We start from the raw sequence: 20335 nt of genomic DNA on the forward strand, positions 1-20335 counted from the left end.
TAGGGAAATAAGATTTGCACCTTTTTGGCAAACAGATCAATGTTATAAGTGTGAAGGTTTTTTTGTTTGGGAGTATTATATCGATACATGCTGTTACTAGTGTATCTGAGACATCCTATATAAGACCTTGTATTCGTGTATCGCTCTGGCAAACAGACCAGTAGTTTGCTTTACTACTCCTGTGCAGTGTTGTATCGGCATTTGAGTACAGTGAACTGTTAACAATCATATGTCTCTCCACAAAGGACCTATGATCTGTGCTGCCAATGCCTGTACTCAGATCCTTTGGCATTAGTGCCCTTCTCTTTTAAAATACCATTAATACAATTATTTTTAAACGTTTAGACAGGCAGTAAAATATTTATCAATATATTTAAACGTATACCTACTACACTACTTTTGGAATTTATAATATCGCCTGTAGATAGTGCCCCTCATAGAGCCCTCTGTAGATAGTGCCCCCAGTAGAGCCCTCTGTAGATAGTTCTCCTCATAGAGCCCTCTGTAGATAGTGCTCCCTATAGAGCCTTCTGTAGGTAGTAGCGTTCCCTGTAGATAGTGCCCCATGTACCATTCCCTGCAGACAGGGCCCACTGTAGCGTTCCCTGTAGATAGTGGCCCCTGTGGCATTCACTGTATAGTGCCCCCTGTAGATAGGGCCCCCTGTGGCGTTCCCTGTAGGTAGAGCCCCCTGTGGCGTTCCCTGTAGATAGAGCCCTCTGAGGCATTCCCTGTAGATAAGGGCCCCTATAAAGTCCCCTGTAGTTAGTGTTCCCTATATAGTCCCCTGTAGTTAGTGTTCCCTATATAGTCCCCATGTAGGTAGTTCCCTATATAGTCCTCTGTATTTACTGTTCTCTATATAGTCCCCTGTAGCTACTGTTCCCTATATAGTCCCCTGTAGCTACTGTTCCCTATATAGTCCCCTGTAGCTACTGTTCCCTATATAGTCCCCTGTAGCTACTGTTCCCTATATAGTCCCCTGTAGCTACTGCTACCTATGTATTGTCCCCTGTAGTTTATGTTCCCTATATAGTCCCTTGTAGCTACTGGGGACTATATACAACGCTGCCCACGGTAGAAGGAAAAAAAAAAACATTTCTTACCTGTCCCGTTCCAGCCCCATCCTCCAGTGACGCCAGTCCTCCAGCGGAACGATGCAGCGGCGCGATGACGTTATCGCTGACTGCATCATCACTAAAGCGCCGAATATGCCTCGACAGGGCAGCGCTAATGAACGCAGTTGTATCCGCGTCCTAAGGACGCAAATACAATTGAATGCAGGGGACCGGCTCCGGCTTCCCGCTTCACCCGGTTCTGCGAACCGACTGTAATTTTAACAACCGGTTCGGGAGAACCGGGGCGAACCAGCCGGATCCCACCCCTGCTAGGGAGAACCTACAAACTCCATGAAGAGGCTGCCCTTGGTCAACTTTGAACTCAGGACTCCAGTGATGCAAGGCAAAAAAGTACTAAACACTGAGCCATCATGCTAACAAATGTTTTGAAAGAATTAAGCAAAATGGCATTAAAAAAGAGATTAACCAGTGTGGAAATACTTATAAACAACAGAGGATCCATCACGAGATTTGCAAAGAACATATTGTAAAAATTGCTTTAATTACATCCGATGACATATCAGAGTCGTAAAAAAGATGTCAATGAATATGTATTTATTACAGTGGTTATACTAAAACTGCTATTCCTCCTAGAGCAGCAATATTAAAAATGTGGTTGAAAGGATTGTGTGCTCTGGACATTTGTTAGAAGGGTCCAACCAAGAATAAGCTGATCACAAGCTGTCCAGGGGGTATCACCCAGCGATCAGGTTTTTTGTTTGTTTTTTTTAAAGCTTATGCTGCCTTAACCCCTTAAGGACGCAGCCACTTTTGGACCTTATGACACAGCCTCATTTTTTAAATCTGATGTGTGTTACTATATGTGTTAATATTTTGGGAATGCTTTTACCTAACCAAGCGATTCTGAGATTGTTTTCTCGTGACATATTGTACTTTAAGTTAGTGAAAAAATTTGGTCAATATATTCTATATTTTTGTGTGAAAAACACCAAAATTTAGAGAAAATTTGCAAAAAATTAGCATTTTCTAAAGTCAAATGTATCTGCTTGTAAGACAGATAGTTATACCACACAAAATAGTTACTAGCTAACATTTCCCATATGTCTACTATAGATTGGCATCGTTTTTTGAACATCCTTTAATTTTTTTAGGACGTTACAAGGCTTATAAGTTTAGCAACAATTTCTCAAATTTTCAAGAAAATTTCAAAAGCCTATTTTTTTAGGGACCAGTTCAGTTCTGAAGTGGCTTTGAGGGCCTTATATATTAGGAACCTCCACAAATCACCCCATTTTAAAAACTGCACCCCTTAAAGTATTCAAAACAGCATTTATAAAGTTTCTTAACCCTTTATGCGTTTCACAGGAATTAAAGCAAAGTGGAAGGGAAATTTGCAAATTTCATTTTTTTTGCAGAAATTCCATTTTAATCCATTTTTCCTGTAATACTGAAGGTTTTTACCAGAGAAACACACCTGAATATTTATTGCCCTGATTCTGAGGTTTTTAGAAATATCTCACATGTGGCCCTAGTGCGCTACTGGACTGAAACACCGGCCTCAGAAGCAAAGTAGTACCTAGAGGATTTTTGGGCCTTCCTTTTCTTAAATTATATTTCAGGCACCATGTCAGGTTAGAAGAGGTCTTGTGGTGCCGAAACAAAGGAAACCCCACAAAAGTGACTCCATTTGGGAAACTATACCCTTTGAGGAATTCCTCTAGGGGTGTAGTGAGCACTTTGACCCCACAGGTGTTTCATAGATTTCATTAGAATTGGGCAGTGAAAATGAAAAATTACATTATTTTCCAATAAGATGTAGCTTTACCTAAAATTTTTATTTTTTTCAACAAATAAATGAGGAAAAGCACCCAACATTTGTAAAACAACTTCTCCAGAGTACGGAAATACCAAACATGTGGTCATAAACTGCTGTTTGGGCAAGCGGCAGGACTCGGAAGGGAAGGCACGCCATTTAGCTTTTGGAGCGCTGATTTTGCTGGATTCATTTCTCTGCACCATGTCGCATTTGTAAAGCTCCTAAGGTATCAGAACAGTGGAAACCCCCCAAAAGTGACTCCATTTAGGAAACTACACCCCTTGAGGAATTCATCTAGGGGTGTAGTGAACATTTTGACCCCACAGGTGTTTCATAGATTTCATTAGAACTGGGGAGTGAAAATGAAAAATTACATTATTTTCCAATAAGATGTAGCTTTACCTTAAAAAAAAATTTTTTTCAACAAATAAATGAGGAAAAGCACCCCAACATTTGTAAAGCAACTTCTCCAGAGTACGGAAATACCAAAAATGTGGTCATAAACTGCTGTTTTGGCAAGCAGCAGGACTCGGAAGGGAAGGCACGCCATTTAGCTTTTGGAGTGCTGGATTGATTTCTCTGCACCATGTCACATTTGTAAAGGTGCCAGTGCAGTGGAAACCCCCCAAAAGTGACTCCATTTGAGAAATTACACCCCTCAAGGAATTTTTCAAGTGGTATAGTGAGCAGTTTGACCCCATAGGTGTTTCATACACTGGGCAGTAAAATAATACAATTTAGATTTTTTTCAAAGAAAATGTTGCTTTAGCCCCAAATTCATAATTTTCACAAGGGGTTAAAGGAGAAAAAGCACCCACAGTTTGTTACGCAATTTCTCCTGAATACGGCAATACCCCATTTGTGGAGATAAACTGCTGTTTGAGCACGTGGCGGGGCTCAGAAGTAAAGAGCACCATGCAACATCTGAGGCCTAGTACGATGGCATTTACTGCCCTGTGTCATGAAAATAGAGGCCCTGGGGTGTCAAAACATTAGAAACCCAGAAAAATGACCCCACTTAGGAAACAAAACCCCTCAAAGAATTCATCTAGCGGTATAGTGAGAAGATTTAGATTGTAATGTAACACCTTTCAAGGTATTCATCTAGGGGTATAGTGAGAATTTTTAATTTGTGAAGTGACAACCCTCTAGGTATTCATCTAGGGGTATAATAACAAATACTTTAATTTGAGTAAATAAGGAGGACAACCTGTTATATAAAATATCAGGGGACCATTAGTCTCTAATACTGGGCTTTTTTATGAGACCAAAACGTAAAAATATGCCCCAAAACTTCCGCAATTCCACTGGGTTTGTGGGGGTCCAATTTTGGCTTCTCCCATAAAAAGAGTCGGGGTTCTGGGCGATAAACTGTTCCGCATAAAGGTTGGTCTGCTGGACAATTAATTCTAAAAGGGAGTCTGAAAAAAAAAGTTTCAAATAATCAATGGGGCTGAAACCGGTAATTTCAATTTGAATGCCTGAGGGGGCTGTAAACTCAGGCACCTGGGGGGTATAATTGTCCGCAGCTTCCCAGGTCAGCTCAGGCAGAGCAGGACCTACGGCTCTTCTGCGCCGACTGGGGGGTGCAGACTCAGAGTCACTGGATTCAGAGGAAGATGGAAGCACGAACTGTGCTTCACCTTCACTCGCGCTGTCCGTATTGGAACACAGCATTTCATACGCTTCCTCGGCTGAGAAGACTCTTTTGGCCATACTAATAAACTCTTGCTACCACTAACGAACACATTTTTTTTGTAACTTTTAAAAATCAAAAAATAAACCGCTACTCTCAACCGTGGAATGAGAACAGACCCTGCTGTATTCAATTAGTAAGGGTACCCTACCTACCAGGGGAAAAACTAAATGAGACGTGGCATTGCTACCTAACAGGGAACTCGGGCAGTGGGCAATCTAGGGACACAGCAGGGTGATGGCGACCGGGTACTGCGACAGGTGACAGATCACAGCACGGCAGAAGGACACTGGGGGGGACTGAAATGATATATAATATATATATATATATATATTTATTTTTTCTTAACCAGTGGGCACCAAAGGGGGTGATCACTGGTTAGTGGGCACAAAAGGGCAGAAAAGGGGCAGATCGCTGGCTTTTTGGGTTCTTTTTTTGACAATTTGACTGTAATTGTACTTGTCTCCGACTCTGACAAGCTCTCTGACAGGAATGAGCTTGTCAGAGACGGAGATGCCGGCAAACCACTGCTCCTGCGCTGTGATTGGCCTGTCAGTACTGACTGGCCAATCACAGCTCGTGCCGGCACGGGACCACTCTGATTGGTCCTGTGCCGCGAGTCCTGCTCGGCAACGGTCTATGACAGTTGCGATAGGGACGCTGTCACCATGTCTGTTGACATGGTGACAGTTTGAAGCTTGGGCGTAACTGTATGCCCGAATGCGGGAAATCACTTTCATTTCGGATGTACAGTGATAATGATAATTGCCCAGTGTTGACAAAAAGAGAAGATCAACAATAAAACTTTTAGCATTGACCATCAATTGTGATGCTAGAAAAATGATTATCGGTGGCACGATTCATAAATGTAAATGCCGCTCATAGGGACATTTACACAAGACATTGCTGCCTAGCCTGGTCCTGGTGTTTAGTGGTGTGGACTGTGTAACTCAAGACTCATGTGCTCTATTGGGATATACAGGGCATACTATGCTGTATCAGAATCTGGAATCTGTATACATAGATTATCCCTGCCCAAAATAATAATACAGTGACTAAACAATACAGCCATACTGTGACTGGATAACACCAGCATACCAGTACTGGGCAATACCACCATATTGTGACTACAAAACATACCATACTGTGAGTAAATAATACCGCTATACAGTGACTAAATAAAAGCACCATACTGTGACTACAAAACACCTCCTACTGTGACTAAATAATACCACTATACAGTGAAGATATAATACCACCTTACCCTTACTGAATAATACAAACATACTATAACTGGATAATACCACCGCACCCTGACTGAATAATAAAACCATACTCTGACTAGATAATACCACTATACTGTGACTAAATAACACCACCATACCGTGACTGGATAACCCCACCATACCGTGACTGAATAATACTACCATACTGTGACTGGATAACAAGACCATACCATGACTGGATAACAAAACCATACCGTGACTGGATAACACGACCGTGCCGTGACTGGATAACACTAACATACCATGACTGGATAACACCACCATGCCGTGACTGAATAGTACCAGCATACCATGACTGGATAACACCCCCATGCCGTGACTCGATAACACCCCCATGCCGTGACTGGATAACACCACCATGCCGTGACTGGATAACACCACCATGCCGTGACTGGATAACACCACCATGCCGTGACTGGATAACACCACCATGCCGTGACTGAATAACACTACCATGCCATGACTGGATAACACCACCATGCCATGACTGGATAACACCACCATTCCTTGACTGAATAACACCACCGTACCATGACTAAATAACACCACCATACCGTGACTGGATAACCCCACCATACCGTGACTGAATAATACTACCATACTGTGACTGGATAACAAGACCATACCATGACTAGATAACAAAACCATACCGTGACTGGATAACACCACCGTGCCGTGACTGGATAACACTAACATACCATGACTGGATAACACCACCATGCCGTGACTGAATAGTACCAGCATACCATGACTGGATAACACCCCCATGCTGTGACTCGATAACACCCCCATGCCGTGACTGGATAACACCACCATGCCGTGACTGGATAACATCACCATGCCGTGACTGGATAACACTACCATGCCATGACTGGATAACACCACCATGCCATGACTGGATAACACCACCATTCCTTGACTGAATAACACCACCGTACCATGACTGGATATAACCACCTTACGGTGACTGGATAACACCACTATACCGTGACTGAATAGCACCACCATACCATGACTTGATAACACCACCATACTGTGACTGGGTAACACCACCATACCAAGACCATGAATGGATAACACTACCATACCCTGACTTGATAACAAAACCATACTGTGACTGGATAAAAACACCATATGCTGACTGGATAACAACAACATACCGTGACTGGATGGCACCACCAGTTTGGGCATGGGTTTACTCTGGACATCAACATATACATGGGGAAATTAGATTGGAAAATGCATTATGGCAGGGATCAACATGTATATATCTTATATATGCTGTGTTTTCTGATATGGAACTTGTTGGTGTAAATAAACAAGTAAGAAAATGGAACAAGTTCTTTTACAGATGAATGATGGTGTACTGCTTGGTTTCAGAGTGCAGATAATCGCTTCAGTGTACTGAAGAGCTCCAAGATGGAGGAAATGTTGCAAACTCTACATCTGGACTCTCGGGCTGGTTATTTCTTCACAACATTCTGTGAACAGTCAGGGAACAAGGTATGCTAGAGAAGAGCCTACAATGAATATCTTATAATTAGGCATTATAGTGCTGGTTGTACCATTCCATGAGTATTCTGGTCTAGTACACTGTGTACCATTATACAACAACAGTTCAAAGATATCTGCCCAAGAGTATGATAAATCATGAAAATAACAGAATACTCTTTGCTGGTCTGAAAATTGTGATCTAAGCTCTCCTACATTGCTATTTATCCATTGTTCTAGAAAGATATAACAAAGAAACCCAATCAGATAGTTAGAGTGTGACGAATGGATGCTTACCACAGCTGGATAGGTCAATCACTTCGAAAAAGATGTAGATCGTGAAGAGTGCTGCTGCCGAAATCCCAAACGGTCACACCAATGTGTAACCGTGCAATATTGGCAATTTAGAAGTAGAAAAAGGAGGGATGTCACAACGGCGCTGCTACTCAATAAGGATGCAGAATTTAATAATAGTATTTATTAGTAAGTAGGCTACGCGTTTCAATGCCGCATCGGCATCTTCCTCAGGCCACCTGAGGAAGATGCCGGTGCGGCATTGAAACGCGTAGCCTACTTACTAATAAATACTATTATTAAATTCTGCATCCTTATTGAGTAGCAGCGCCGTTGTGACATCCCTCCTTTTTCTACTTCTAAATTGCCATTTATCCATTGTGACCTTCTTTCTTATCTGTAATATCTGCCTACTGTGTTGTATGACGTGGCCAACAAGTCAATGACTTGTAACAAGGACTTCATACCCACATCTCACAATAGGTGCTATAGTCTGATCCTATAGTTATGTTTTTATTTAAGATCATAAAGAAAATTAGGGTAATCTATAGAGATCAGATTCCAATTATTTTGAAGTGAGGGTTTAAATCTACAAAGAACAACCAGGGTTAACATTGTGTACATGGCTAAACGCAATTACACCCAATTAATTATGGGCAGCCTTGCTTTAATGCTCCAATCAGAATGAAGAGCATGTAGCTCTTTAAAGGCTATGTACACTTTTGTAGTTATTTTTTTTTTAATAAATCAATGTTTTATCTGATTTTAATGAACTTTTAAATATATTTTTATAAAAAAAAGATGTCACTTTTTAAAATACATCTTTTATGTATCCTGTATACATAGAAGCTGTATCCTTCCGTCATAGTCCATTCCGTCAGATCAGTTGCACTGACTTCTCCGGTGAAAGCTGGTCCTTCGGGTCTCTGACATGCAGGATCCATCTAATAACAATCCCATTTAAAGGGAACCTGTCACCAGCATTTCACCTATTGAACTTTACTTATCCCTCACTGGCCGCTGCTATCAAAAGTTCATTGCCGTTATCCCCTCTCCTAAACTCCTCCTCCGACTGTAAATAACGGTCTGCAAACATTTCGCGCCTTTTATCGTAATAATCCGGTGTCCCTTTGTGCCCACACCCCAGAACAGGACCTCAATGCACAAGCACGGGATTTTGTGTGCTGGGGAAGGCGAGGAGCTGTCAATCAAAAGTAAGAAGGCGGGAAAAACGTGAGGAATGAGAGCCGACTAAGAAGACATTTATAGGTTATATAGAAATGATTTTTCACCCACTACCACCAGGTATTGCTGGTTTAATAGGTGAAATGCTGGTGACAGGTTCCATTTAAGTTTATGAACTTCGATGTGATCGTTGTAAGCTGGGAACAAGCTTTCACCAGAGCCGTCAGGGCAGCTGACCTCACGGAATGAGCTTTGACAGATTGATACAGCTTCTATGTACACAGAATACAAAGAAGCTGTATCTTAAAAAGTAAAAACATTTTTAGATAAAAATCTATTTAAAAATGTTTTTCATCAGATAAACATTGATTATTTAAAAAAATAAAAAAAAAGTTCATTTCAAAAAGGTGTACATATACTTTAAATATTTGACCAGTTTCTATACAACGGGCAGCACGGACCTTGAGAGGTCTGGCTTCATAATCTTTACAAACAGTCCGAGGACCCGGAAGTGAGTGCCGGCGTCTCCCTGGAGGGAGCTGACGCCGAGAAGACAGATATCCATGACCGGGGCCGTCAGAGGGTAAGCCTGAACAATGGCCCTTGGCCATAGACGTTACAGCTCCCATATAAAGTATGGGAGCACAGCCCCTAAAAAGGAAAAAATAGGACATGTCATATCTTTTTCTGAGCCTTTTCATGGCACGGGCACCTTCGCGTAGATATACTGGAAGGTGTTCGGGGGCAATCTAAGCAAATTGGTCCGTAATTACGGACTGTAATTACGGACGAATTCTACGGTCGTGTGCATGGGGCCTTAGACTTCCCATAAGAAGAATACTGTTCTTGTGTCTTCAAACATTTCCTCTTCTGTGATCTGTCAGTTCAATGTTATCCAAGGAACATTGGTCCTTGTCACGTTGCGGGTTTGTGGACCCACTAGGCCATACCACCGTAGCGGGGAGGCAGCTGGCCAAACAACAGCGAACCCCAGAAATACAAAGTCCCGCACAAGGGTACCTGGATAGTCCAGACAGTGGCCGCAGCTCTGGCACTGATGAAGATGGGTGCAGCAAGTAACGCCAAACGTGGCGGATGACACAGGTGCCGCAGGTTGCACCAGACGTGGCAAATTCCTCTGGATGTGGCAGATGACACAGGATGTGGCGGATGACACAGATGCCGCAGGTTACGCCATACGTGACTATTTCCCGTGGACACAGGACGTGACACGACTTCGACACTAATAGGCACGGGAACAAGAACAGCACGGGATACAGGAACAGGTAATGGCACGGGTAACAACTGGAATGAGAAACACTAAGGGACCATTTGCAAGACAGACTAGGGATAACTAACAACGCTCAGGCAAGGATCAGAAGGGCTGGGGCCTTCTTGTAGACCAGGAAATCATGGGCAGTTGATGATGATGATTTCCTCTTGTGCCTTTAAGGCCGAGCACGAGCATGCGCGCGCACCCTACGGGACACAGCAGTCCGGAGCGGAAGTGAGCGCTGGCGTCTCCTAGGAAGGAGATGGGGTCCAGCGCCCACGGATCCATAGCTGCGGGTGTCGGGAGGTGAGTAAACCCGACGGCCCGTGGCCATGGACGCTACAGTATCCCCCCTCTTCTTGGGGCCAGAGCGAGAGAGGAATTTTTTAATAAGAGCAGGAGCACGGAGGTTCTCTTCTGGCTCCCAGGACCTCTCCTCAGGACCAAACCCTCTCCAGTCCACCAAATAGAAAGTCCTTCCTCCCACCCTTTTGCAGTCCAGGATCTCTCTCACCTCGAACACATCAGAAGAACCGCTGGGAGCAACTATGGAACTAGAAGTCTTGCTGTAGTGGTTCAGGACCACAAGCTTCAGGAGGGACACATGAAAGAAGTTGGGGGTTCTGAGGTTTGGAGGCAGCTGCAGCTTATAGGAGACACGGTTTATCTGTTGCAGAATCTCGAAAGGACCAAGGAACCTGGGAGTAAACTTGTATGAAGTCACCCTCAAACGAATGTTCCGAGAGGACAGCCGGACTTTGGTACCCGGAAGATACTGAGGCGGCTCTCTTCTCCTTGTATCTGCTTTTTGCTTCATGCGATCGACTGCCAGCAAAATAGAGGACCAGGTCTGTTGCCATATTTGCAGAAAGTCCTCATATGCAGTCAGCAGCGGGTACCTGATATGTGGTCGACCCTGGAAGGGGGACTCTAGGATGTTGACTGTACACAATGTGAAATGGAGTGGAAGTGGTGGACTCACTTGTATGGTTGTTGTACGAGAACTCGGCCCATGGAAGAAGCTGTACCCAGTTATCGTGCTCTGAAGAGATGAAGTGGCGGAGATAATTCTCCATGATCTGGTTGATCCTCTCAACTTGCCCATTGGACTGGGGGTGATAGGCTGAGGAAAAGTCCAATCTCACATCCAGGAGTTTACAGAGGGCTCTCCAGAACTTTGAAGTAAACTGAACCCCCCGGTCGGACACAATGTGAAGAGGCAAGCCATGCAAGCGAAAGATGTGTTGAATGAAGAGACTCGCCAGTCGGGGAGCAGAAGGTAGGCCGGTCAGCGGGATAAAATGTGCCATCTTAGAGAACCAGTCCACCACCACCCAGACAGTGTTGCATCCTGCTGAGGGGGGAAGGTCTGTGACAAAGTCCATCGCAATGTGCTGCCAGGGGGCGTTGGGTACAGGCAGAGGATGAAGCTGGCCGGCAGGCTTGGAGTGAGTAACTTTGTTAGAAGCGCACACCGTGCAAGCAGAGACAAAGTCCAGAACATCTTTAGGTAGCGTGGGCCACCAGAAGTGACGTGCAATCAGGTCTCCGGTTTTACGGACACCAGCGTGCCCAGCTAGTTTAGAACTGTGGCCCCAGCTGAAAATTCTTCTCCTGTCTGCCAACTGAACAAAAGTTCTCCCCGGAGAGATGTCTCTAACCGGCAGAGGATTAGCAGTGACAATGCAGGACGGGTCTATGATAATCTGAAGGGACTCCACCGTGTCTTCCGTCTCAAACGATCTGGACAGGGCATCGACCCTCACATTCTTGTCGGGGGGACGGTAGTGGAGCAAAAACTGGAAACGGGTGAAGAACAGCGACCACCTGGCTTGACGGGGATTCAGTCGTTGAGCAGACTGAAGGTAGGTAAGGTTCTTGTGGTCGGTGAAGATCAGGATGGGGTGAACTGCGCCCTCTAGAAGATGTCTCCACTCCTCCAGAGCCAATTTGATGGCTAGCAGCTCCCGATCTCCAATAGAGTAATTGCGCTCAGCAGAAGAAAAAAGTCTAGAATAGTAGCCACATACTACTGCCTTTCCTTTGGAGCTCCTCTGGAACAGAAGTGCACCAGCACCAACAGAGGAAGCGTGGCTGCAGCTCTGGCACTGATGGAGATGGGTGCAGCAAGTAGCGCCAAACGTGGCGGATGACACAAGTGCCGCAGGTTGAGCCAGACGTGGCGAATTCCTCTGGATGTGGCAGATGACAAAGGACATGACACGACTCCGACACTAGTAGGCACGGGAACAAGAACCGCACGGGATACAGGAACAGGTAACAGGGCACGGGTAACAACTGGAACGGGAAACACTAAGGGACCATTTGCAAGACAGACTAGGGATAACTAACAACGCTCAGGCAAGGATCAGAAGGGCTGGGTCCTTCTTATAGACCAGGAAATCATGGGCAGTTGATGATGAATTCCTCTTGTGCATGCGCTGGCCCATTAAAGCCGGGCACGAGCATGCGCGCACCCTACGGGACACAGCAGACCGGAGCAGAAGTGAGCGCTGGCGTCTCCTAGGAAGGAGATGGGGTCCAGCACTCAAGGATCCATGGCTGCGGGCGCCGGGAGGTGAGTAAACCCGATGGCCCGTGGCATGGACGCTACAGTCCTTATGTCAGAAAAAATCTTGTCCAGAAATTGCACTCCCTCCCCCAATTACACCCTAGGCAGCTGCCTTTTCACGTACCCCTCTACCCATCCAGGTTTCTGGAAAAAGAGCGGTGTCAAACCCAATAACACTTAGAAATGATGGAATAAAGCAGAGAAGCAAGAAAATGATTTGTACTCATTGTATTGACCGTCACCACCCTCACATTTAGTGGAACTTTTAATAAAGATCTCATTGGTTACCATGAGGCCCAGTGTCCCGATGATAACACAGCTGTCAGAGCACAGAAAAGGAAGTGTTGGAGGGTTGTCATGGGGAAAACAGGCCCATTGGCTCTTCTCATCGAAAACCTTTAACTTCAGTCTCTCATAACTCGGCACACATATAATATATTTTGTGGGGGGAAAAAAAACAAATTTTTAAATATAATAAAGGGTCTTTAGTATAGATTTTCTCATAATCCTTCCTTTTAAAAAGAATTATATATAAAAAAAAAGGGTCTGTTTTGTTTCCAGAAACAGTCCCACACTGGTCTGGTTTTGCAGCTCATCCCCATTCGATCTGCAATACCGAACACAGACTATGGTGTGGCGCTGTTTCTGGAAAAAAATCAGCCTTTTTTTTTTTCTAATGCAGGACAACAACAAAAATAAGAAAAGAAAAAAACATAATTTAGTTTTACCCACTGTTGCGAAATACACCAAGTAGTCAGTTTTCATAATGATATCTCAATACCTAGCTATGTTATTATTATTATTATTATTATTATTATTATTTCATTTCAGCTGTGGGAAAATGGGGTCCACTTCTGGTTTGATCTACAGTACTATCATCACTTGTTCTACCAAGAGACTCTACAACCTTTCCAACTACACAGACATTCCCAAGTAAGTGGTAAATCTTAGGAACGAGTTATGTGCCGAGTATGAACAGATTGCAGACTGTTCTTCATAGTTTGTGATTCTTATGAATTCCACTAAGGGAATATTGTCTTTATTAGTGAGATGGACCCTTGTCTGAACCCAAAACATATGATGTATATCCCTATCAAATCTCCTGAATCTCAGTACAGGATTATTACAAATTGAGCTTGTACTTTTATCAGAAGTCATCAAAAATATCAGCATGCAAAGATTTATAGGAAAAAGTAACTATTCTTTTATGAAACAGATTTCCACACTATGCGCAATATACAATGAATATGCAGTATTAATTTTGTATTTATTTTTAAATCCAGAAAGTGTGCCCCATACCCAATTGGTGTCCTAGGCGGCCACCTACTCAGCCAATCCCTCGGCCCATCCTTATTTCTGGGGAATGAGCTGTGTCATATCCCAACCGCAAATGGAATTGAATAAATCAGAGCAGCAAAAAAATGATCTGTACTCATTTCATTGACCAGCCTCACACACCTTTACAAATGTCATATTTTGTGGGAATTTTAATGAAGTGAGACATTTTTATAACATTTCAATAGAACATGTTATATTGTGTGATTAATTCTGATATATTTAACATATGAAACTATTCACGCTAAAATGTACATGTGCTACTATGCAAAGTAGGTAGCAAGGTTATGAGACCCTCCCAAGTAGCAAGGATTACACTGGAAATTTTTGATTGACACAATAATGTAATAATAATATAATTTTAATATAAAAACTTGTATAAACAGTACAGTCTGATGTCAGAACTTGACTATTATATTGGGATGAGAGGCGCTACATAAGAGCTGCTCAGCTCTCCCTGTAGAAGCTGATTGCTTTTTCAGGGAATTCTCCTGTGCCAACTACTGTTTGACTGACATGTAGAGCTCCCTCTCCTTTTGAAAACGAGGTTCTTCATTAGCTGCAGTGTATAGTATACAGATTTGTGTCCTAGCTGCTGCAGAATATAATTATACCATCTATAATCTGGCTTCTGACCCCACCACTCCACTGAAATGGCCCTAACCAAAGCACTTATGATCTTTATAGGCTATGAACACCTTTGAGGGCATATTTATTTTTTTAATAAATAGATTAGTCCGTGTGATTAATGTAACTTTGTAAATAGTTTTATATAAAAAAATTGTTTTACTTTTGGAGATACATGATCTGGTGCCTTACCGACCATTATTACCTTCTGTTACCTGTCCCCTCTCACTCACTTTTGGCAACATGAAAAATAAAAAATTACCAGTCCCTGTTCTTGGTGGAGAGCTGTCTACCCATGTGTGGTCATTCTCCACTGAATTAAATAAAAGCACTCAGTTTCCATAATTTCCATTCTGTTTAAGTTGAGTTACAGCTTGGAAAAGGATTATTCATGGAAATAAGATTAGTAGAAACTTCTGAGGTAGGTGCATGGCTCTACAGTACTGGTACAAATGCAAAGAGTATATAGGCTGTAACTCATTGTATTGGGAGCCTGAAAAGCCCTTTTCCTCTTAAACTTGCAAACTTCGGCATCGTATGTTTATTAAACATTAAATATACCTGGAATCATGTTCTCTATATGTACATGTATCGTACTGTGCAAAAGTTTTAGGCAGTTGTGGAAAAATGCTGCAAAGTAAGAATGCTTTCAAAAATAGAGGTGTCAATAGTTGTTTTTTATCAATTAACAAAATGCAAAGTAAATGAACAGAAGAGAAATCTAAATCAAATCAATATTTGGTGTGACCACCTTTTGCCTTCAAAACAGCATCAATTCTTCTAGGTACACTTGCACACAGTTTTTGTAGGAAATCAGCAAGCAGGTTGTTCCAAACATCTTGGAGAACTAATCACATATCTTCTGTGGATGTAGGATTCCACAAATCCTTCTGTCTCTTCATGTAATCCCAGAAAGACTCGATAATTTTGAGATCAGGGCCCTGTGGTGGGCCATATCATCACTTTAAGGGCTTCTTGTTCTTCTTTACACTGATGATAGTTCTTAATGACATTGGCTGTATCTTTGGGGTTGTTGTCCTGTTGCAGAATAAATTTGGAGTCAATCAGATGACTCCCTGATGGTATTGCCTGATGGATAAGTATCAGCCTGTATTTCTCAGCATTGAGGACATCATTAATCCTGACCAAATCCCCAACTCCATTTGCTGAAATGCAGCCTTATACATGCAAGGAACCTCCACCATGCTTCACTGTTTCCTGCAGACACTCATTGTTGTACCACTCTACAGCCATCCGGCAAACAAACTGCCTTCTGTTACAGCCATATATTTAACAATTTGACTCATTAGTCCTGAGCACCTGCTGCACCCTAGTTCCTTTGTTTTTGTGCATAGTTGTGTCGCTTGGCCTTGTTTCCACGTTTGGCCGCAATTCTTCCATGAAGACCTCTTCTGGCCGGACTTCTTTAAACAGTAGATGGATGTACCTGGGTCCCACTGGTTTCTGCCAGTTCTGAACTGATGGCACTGCTGGACATCTTCCGATTTCAAAGGGTAGTAAGCATGAGGTGTCTTTGATCTGCCGCACTAAGTTTCCTTTACTTGGTCCTTAACGTTGCCTGTTTCTTTTTGCTTTTTCAAAAGAGCTTGAACAGCACATCTTGAAACCCCAGTCTGCTTTGAAATCTTTGTCTGGGAGAAACCTTGCTGATGCAGTATAACTGCCTTGTGTCTTGTTGCTGTGCTCAGTCTTGCCATGGTGGACATGTGACATTAAGCTGTCTTCAACAACCTCACCTTTGTAGCAGTTTGGCTGTTCCTTACCCAGTTTTAAGCCACACAGCTGTTTCTGTTACAGTTAATGACTGTGTTTCAACCTACATATGAAAATGATGATCATTATCACCTGTTTGGTATAATTGTATAATAACAGCGGCGTAGCTATAGGCGTCGAAGCGGTCGCAATTGCGACTGGGCCACGAAGCCAGGTCTATTGAAAGTTACTATAGTACCTGGGGCCTATGTAATAAACTACATGGGCCCCTGTTAATATAGTAACTGACAGCATACTTACCCTCCTCGTTCCGGAGCGCAGCAGAGGTCCTAAATCTCTTCGTGTCATGACGTCAAAACACTGTGCGCCGTGCATGACATAACGACGCTGTGCGTCACGCATAACGTTGCAATGCTGAATGGGTCAGGATCCCCGCTGATTCCGGAGCCGAAGAGGAGGGTTAGTATAAATAGTGTGTTAGGTTTAGATACAGTGCCCATCAGACAGGATCACACATGGGCCCTGTATCTAAGCCTACCATGTGGTAGGCTTAGATACAGGGCACATGTGTGATCCTGTCTGATCCTGCTGGGCCCTGTATTTAAACCTACCATATGGTAGGCTTAGATACATGGCTCGTGTGTGATCCTGTCTGATGGGCCCTGTATCTAAGCCTACCACATGGTAGGCTTAGCTACAGGGCTCCAGCAGACAGGATCCCACATTACCAGGGTGGGTAGGACCACTGTTTCTGGCCTTTCCCAGTCTAATAATACCAGCCTGCGGCTGCCCCTGTGACTGACCATCAGTACAGATGGTTGGGTACTGGATCACACCCGGCTCTTCCCGGTACCCCTGGTGGCGGTGGGTACCGGGTTACAAATGGGGTTAGTGCTAGCCTTTTCACTGGCTAACATTAAGCCCCGCCTTAGTAATGGAGGCTGTCAATCAGCCAGCGGAAATTACTAACGCAGTAGTAATAAATTTAAAAAAATACACAAGGACATAGAAAAAATATTTTATTAAAATAAAAAACACCTACACAATTCTCGTTAATCATTTTATTGAGAATAAAAAAACGCAGTCATCAAAGTAGTCCTTGAATGCGTAGTAGTCCACGAATCGAACCTGTAAAAAAACACACACACAAAAATTTTTTACTAAATAAGCAAAGCAATTATTATACTTACCTTTCCTTGGTCCAGCACTGGAGCCACAATGTCAGCGAGCTGGGCACTATATCTATTTCTATCATATGTGATAAACTCTGCTGAGCCAATATATCTAATCCTATCCATAGCGATAGGGTCGTAGTGCTTATATATATATATATATATATACATACATACATACATACACATACACGCACACACATTTTGTTTTGGGGGGGAGGACACATGTATTGGGGCTATTGACCCAGCGATGTAGCTGAAAGCTGCGGGCTGTTCGGCCAAGAGAAGAAGTTTTGGAGGGTCCCAAGAAGGACTTTTGCACTGGGGACCATGAAGCTTTAGCTACGCCCCTGGTTAATAATACACCTGACTATAATCCTGCAAAATCCATGACTTTATGCAAGTGTACCTAGAAGAATTGATGCTGTTTTGAAGGCAAATGATGGTCACACCAAATATTGATGTGATTTAGATTACTCTTCCGTCCATTTGTTAATTGCTAAAAAAAAACCTATTAACACCTCTATTTTTTAAAGCATTCTTACTTTGCAGCGTTTTTCCATAACTGCCTAAAACGTTTGCACAGTACCATATATATTTCCTGTAACCAAAAAACACTGCGTGGATCTGAAATGGCTCAGAAAAAGTAAGATGCGGCCATCAGCAAGCATGTATTCAAGTATGAGCCAGATCCTAGGGCGTATACCCATAAAGCATCCAAAGCATAAATATATAACCTAAAGAAAAAGATGCCAAAAGACTGAAGATGTAGAAAAATGAAAAAACACTTTATTTGAGAATGACACATAATATACAATGATTAAAAAAGAATCCATAAACCAACAGGTAAAAAAGACATACAAGCCATGCAATATGATATAATAAATGGAGTCTGAATAGACAAAAGGTACTGAAAGCCAAATGGCTTAACCTGGCACTGAATATGTCGGCAAGCTGTATATTAGTTATAATGAGTACAGAAAAATAGAGGTATATACCATGTACAATGGTCTAGGAAAGAGTACTCAAATACATAATGACAGCGCCGCAAAAGCATGGGTAATGCTAAGGTATAAAAAGTAGTCACAATGAATAATGACAATAGACATACCCATTAAGAGCCCAGGTTTAACATGCACAGCGACATGTCTGCCCCAACGCGCGTTTCGGCGCAACTGCCTTCGTCTGGGGGTAGCATTGAACAATGTATGTTCCACTTCTTATAGGGAAACGCTGACCAATCAGGGAGTATCCTAATCAGGGATCCCAGATGTAACCGTGTAATAATAATAATGTAGCGCCGCATAATTACCGATCGCTTTTTCGAGGTGAAAACAAGATGGCCGCGCCTACCGGAAGCGCCGATCACGAGGGGCCGGAGCCGGACACACGTCACCGCGTCAATAGACGCGGTCACGTGGGTCCGGAGTCAGGCGCGTCATGAGCGGCGGAACGGAGGCCGACCACCTGAACACCAATCAGAGGGAGCGATGCAGCGAGAAGGTGGGTAACCCTGGATACACAATGTTTGTAAACAGCGACCATGATCCCTAGTAGGGTTTAAAGCGACAGTGAAGAAAATTAGATGTGACCCTACTACAAAGAGACATATGTACATAGGACATTATTGTAAAAGATGTGTCACAAGAGTAACATGAGTACAACAATCATAAGTATAAACCTGAATGGACGTGAAGAAGAAAAAAATAATAAATGAATGAATGAGTGCAATGTGCGTGAAAGTGAGGATGTGTATACACTTGATAATGAAGGTGACAATGACAGAGTGAAAAGATAAATGAATGAAAGAATGAAAGTGAGAAAACAAAAAAGGTGATGTGAGGAAGACATGAATCTTAATTGGACCATAAATCCATAATATAAGAAAGAAGCATAGTGTTATTTGAAAAGATACATAGTGACGTGCAATAAGTGCATAATAAATAATATGTTTATTCATATACAGGTGTTGTTATAAAAAATCTTTTTACATAGGAAAATAGTAATAAAACACTGATTATTTGGCAGAAAAATGACCATAAAGCCATAAAAGTACACACAGAGATCTGCATATACAGATGTCTGCATATACAGATCTGCATATACAGGTGTCGTTATAAAAAATCTCTTTTTACATGGGTGAGTAGTAATGAAACACTGGTTATTATGTTGGCAAAAGAATGACCATAACGCCATAAGAATACGCACAGAGATAAATCTTCACGCTGATTGGTCAATACATATCATAAGGAGACAAAATCAATAATAATGTACAGCGACATCCCAAGAAGTGGAAAACGAGAGATCCAGATATAATGAGAAAAATAACTCATAGCAAGAGTCTAATCTGTAAGAAACAAATACAAAGTATTAAAATCACAAAGACACACAAGATCCTTTATGTACAACAATAATAGAATCCAACACCACTAAAAACTGCTGACAGTCAGAGAAATGATGAAAACCCTGCGGTCTCATTGAGACCTGCGGGGTACATGGTTTGGAGCCTCCAAATCCACTTGCATTCAAGCTGTAGTAGACGTTTTTTGAGATCACCTCCACGCATACCGAGATTGATGTGGTCAATGCCCCTAATCTTTAGCATCCTAGAGTTACAGGCATGATGTAGTCGAAAATGTCTAGGGATTGTCTTAAGCTGTTCAACATTATCTGTGGTTTTTGAATTTTCAATATCCCTGACGTGCTCCCTAACCCTCAAACGCAACTCGCGGGTAGTCATGCCTACATATATCCTGGGGCATGGACAAAGGGCAT

At 42.7% G+C, this 20335-nt stretch overlaps 1 protein-coding gene across 1 annotated transcript in view; it reads left to right on the forward strand.

The window, feature by feature from the left end:
- Window positions 1-20335, forward strand: part of RGS22 (regulator of G protein signaling 22) — a 149594-nt gene that overhangs the window by 71714 nt on the left and 57545 nt on the right. The window contains exons 13-14 of the mRNA XM_075825950.1: window positions 7258-7380; window positions 13524-13625. Of these exons, the coding sequence (XP_075682065.1) occupies window positions 7258-7380; window positions 13524-13625 (225 nt within the window). The remainder of the gene's footprint in view (window positions 1-7257; window positions 7381-13523; window positions 13626-20335) is intronic.

Source organism: Rhinoderma darwinii, chromosome 5 (assembly GCF_050947455.1).
Source record: "Rhinoderma darwinii isolate aRhiDar2 chromosome 5, aRhiDar2.hap1, whole genome shotgun sequence".
Lineage (NCBI taxonomy): Eukaryota > Metazoa > Chordata > Amphibia > Anura > Rhinodermatidae > Rhinoderma > Rhinoderma darwinii.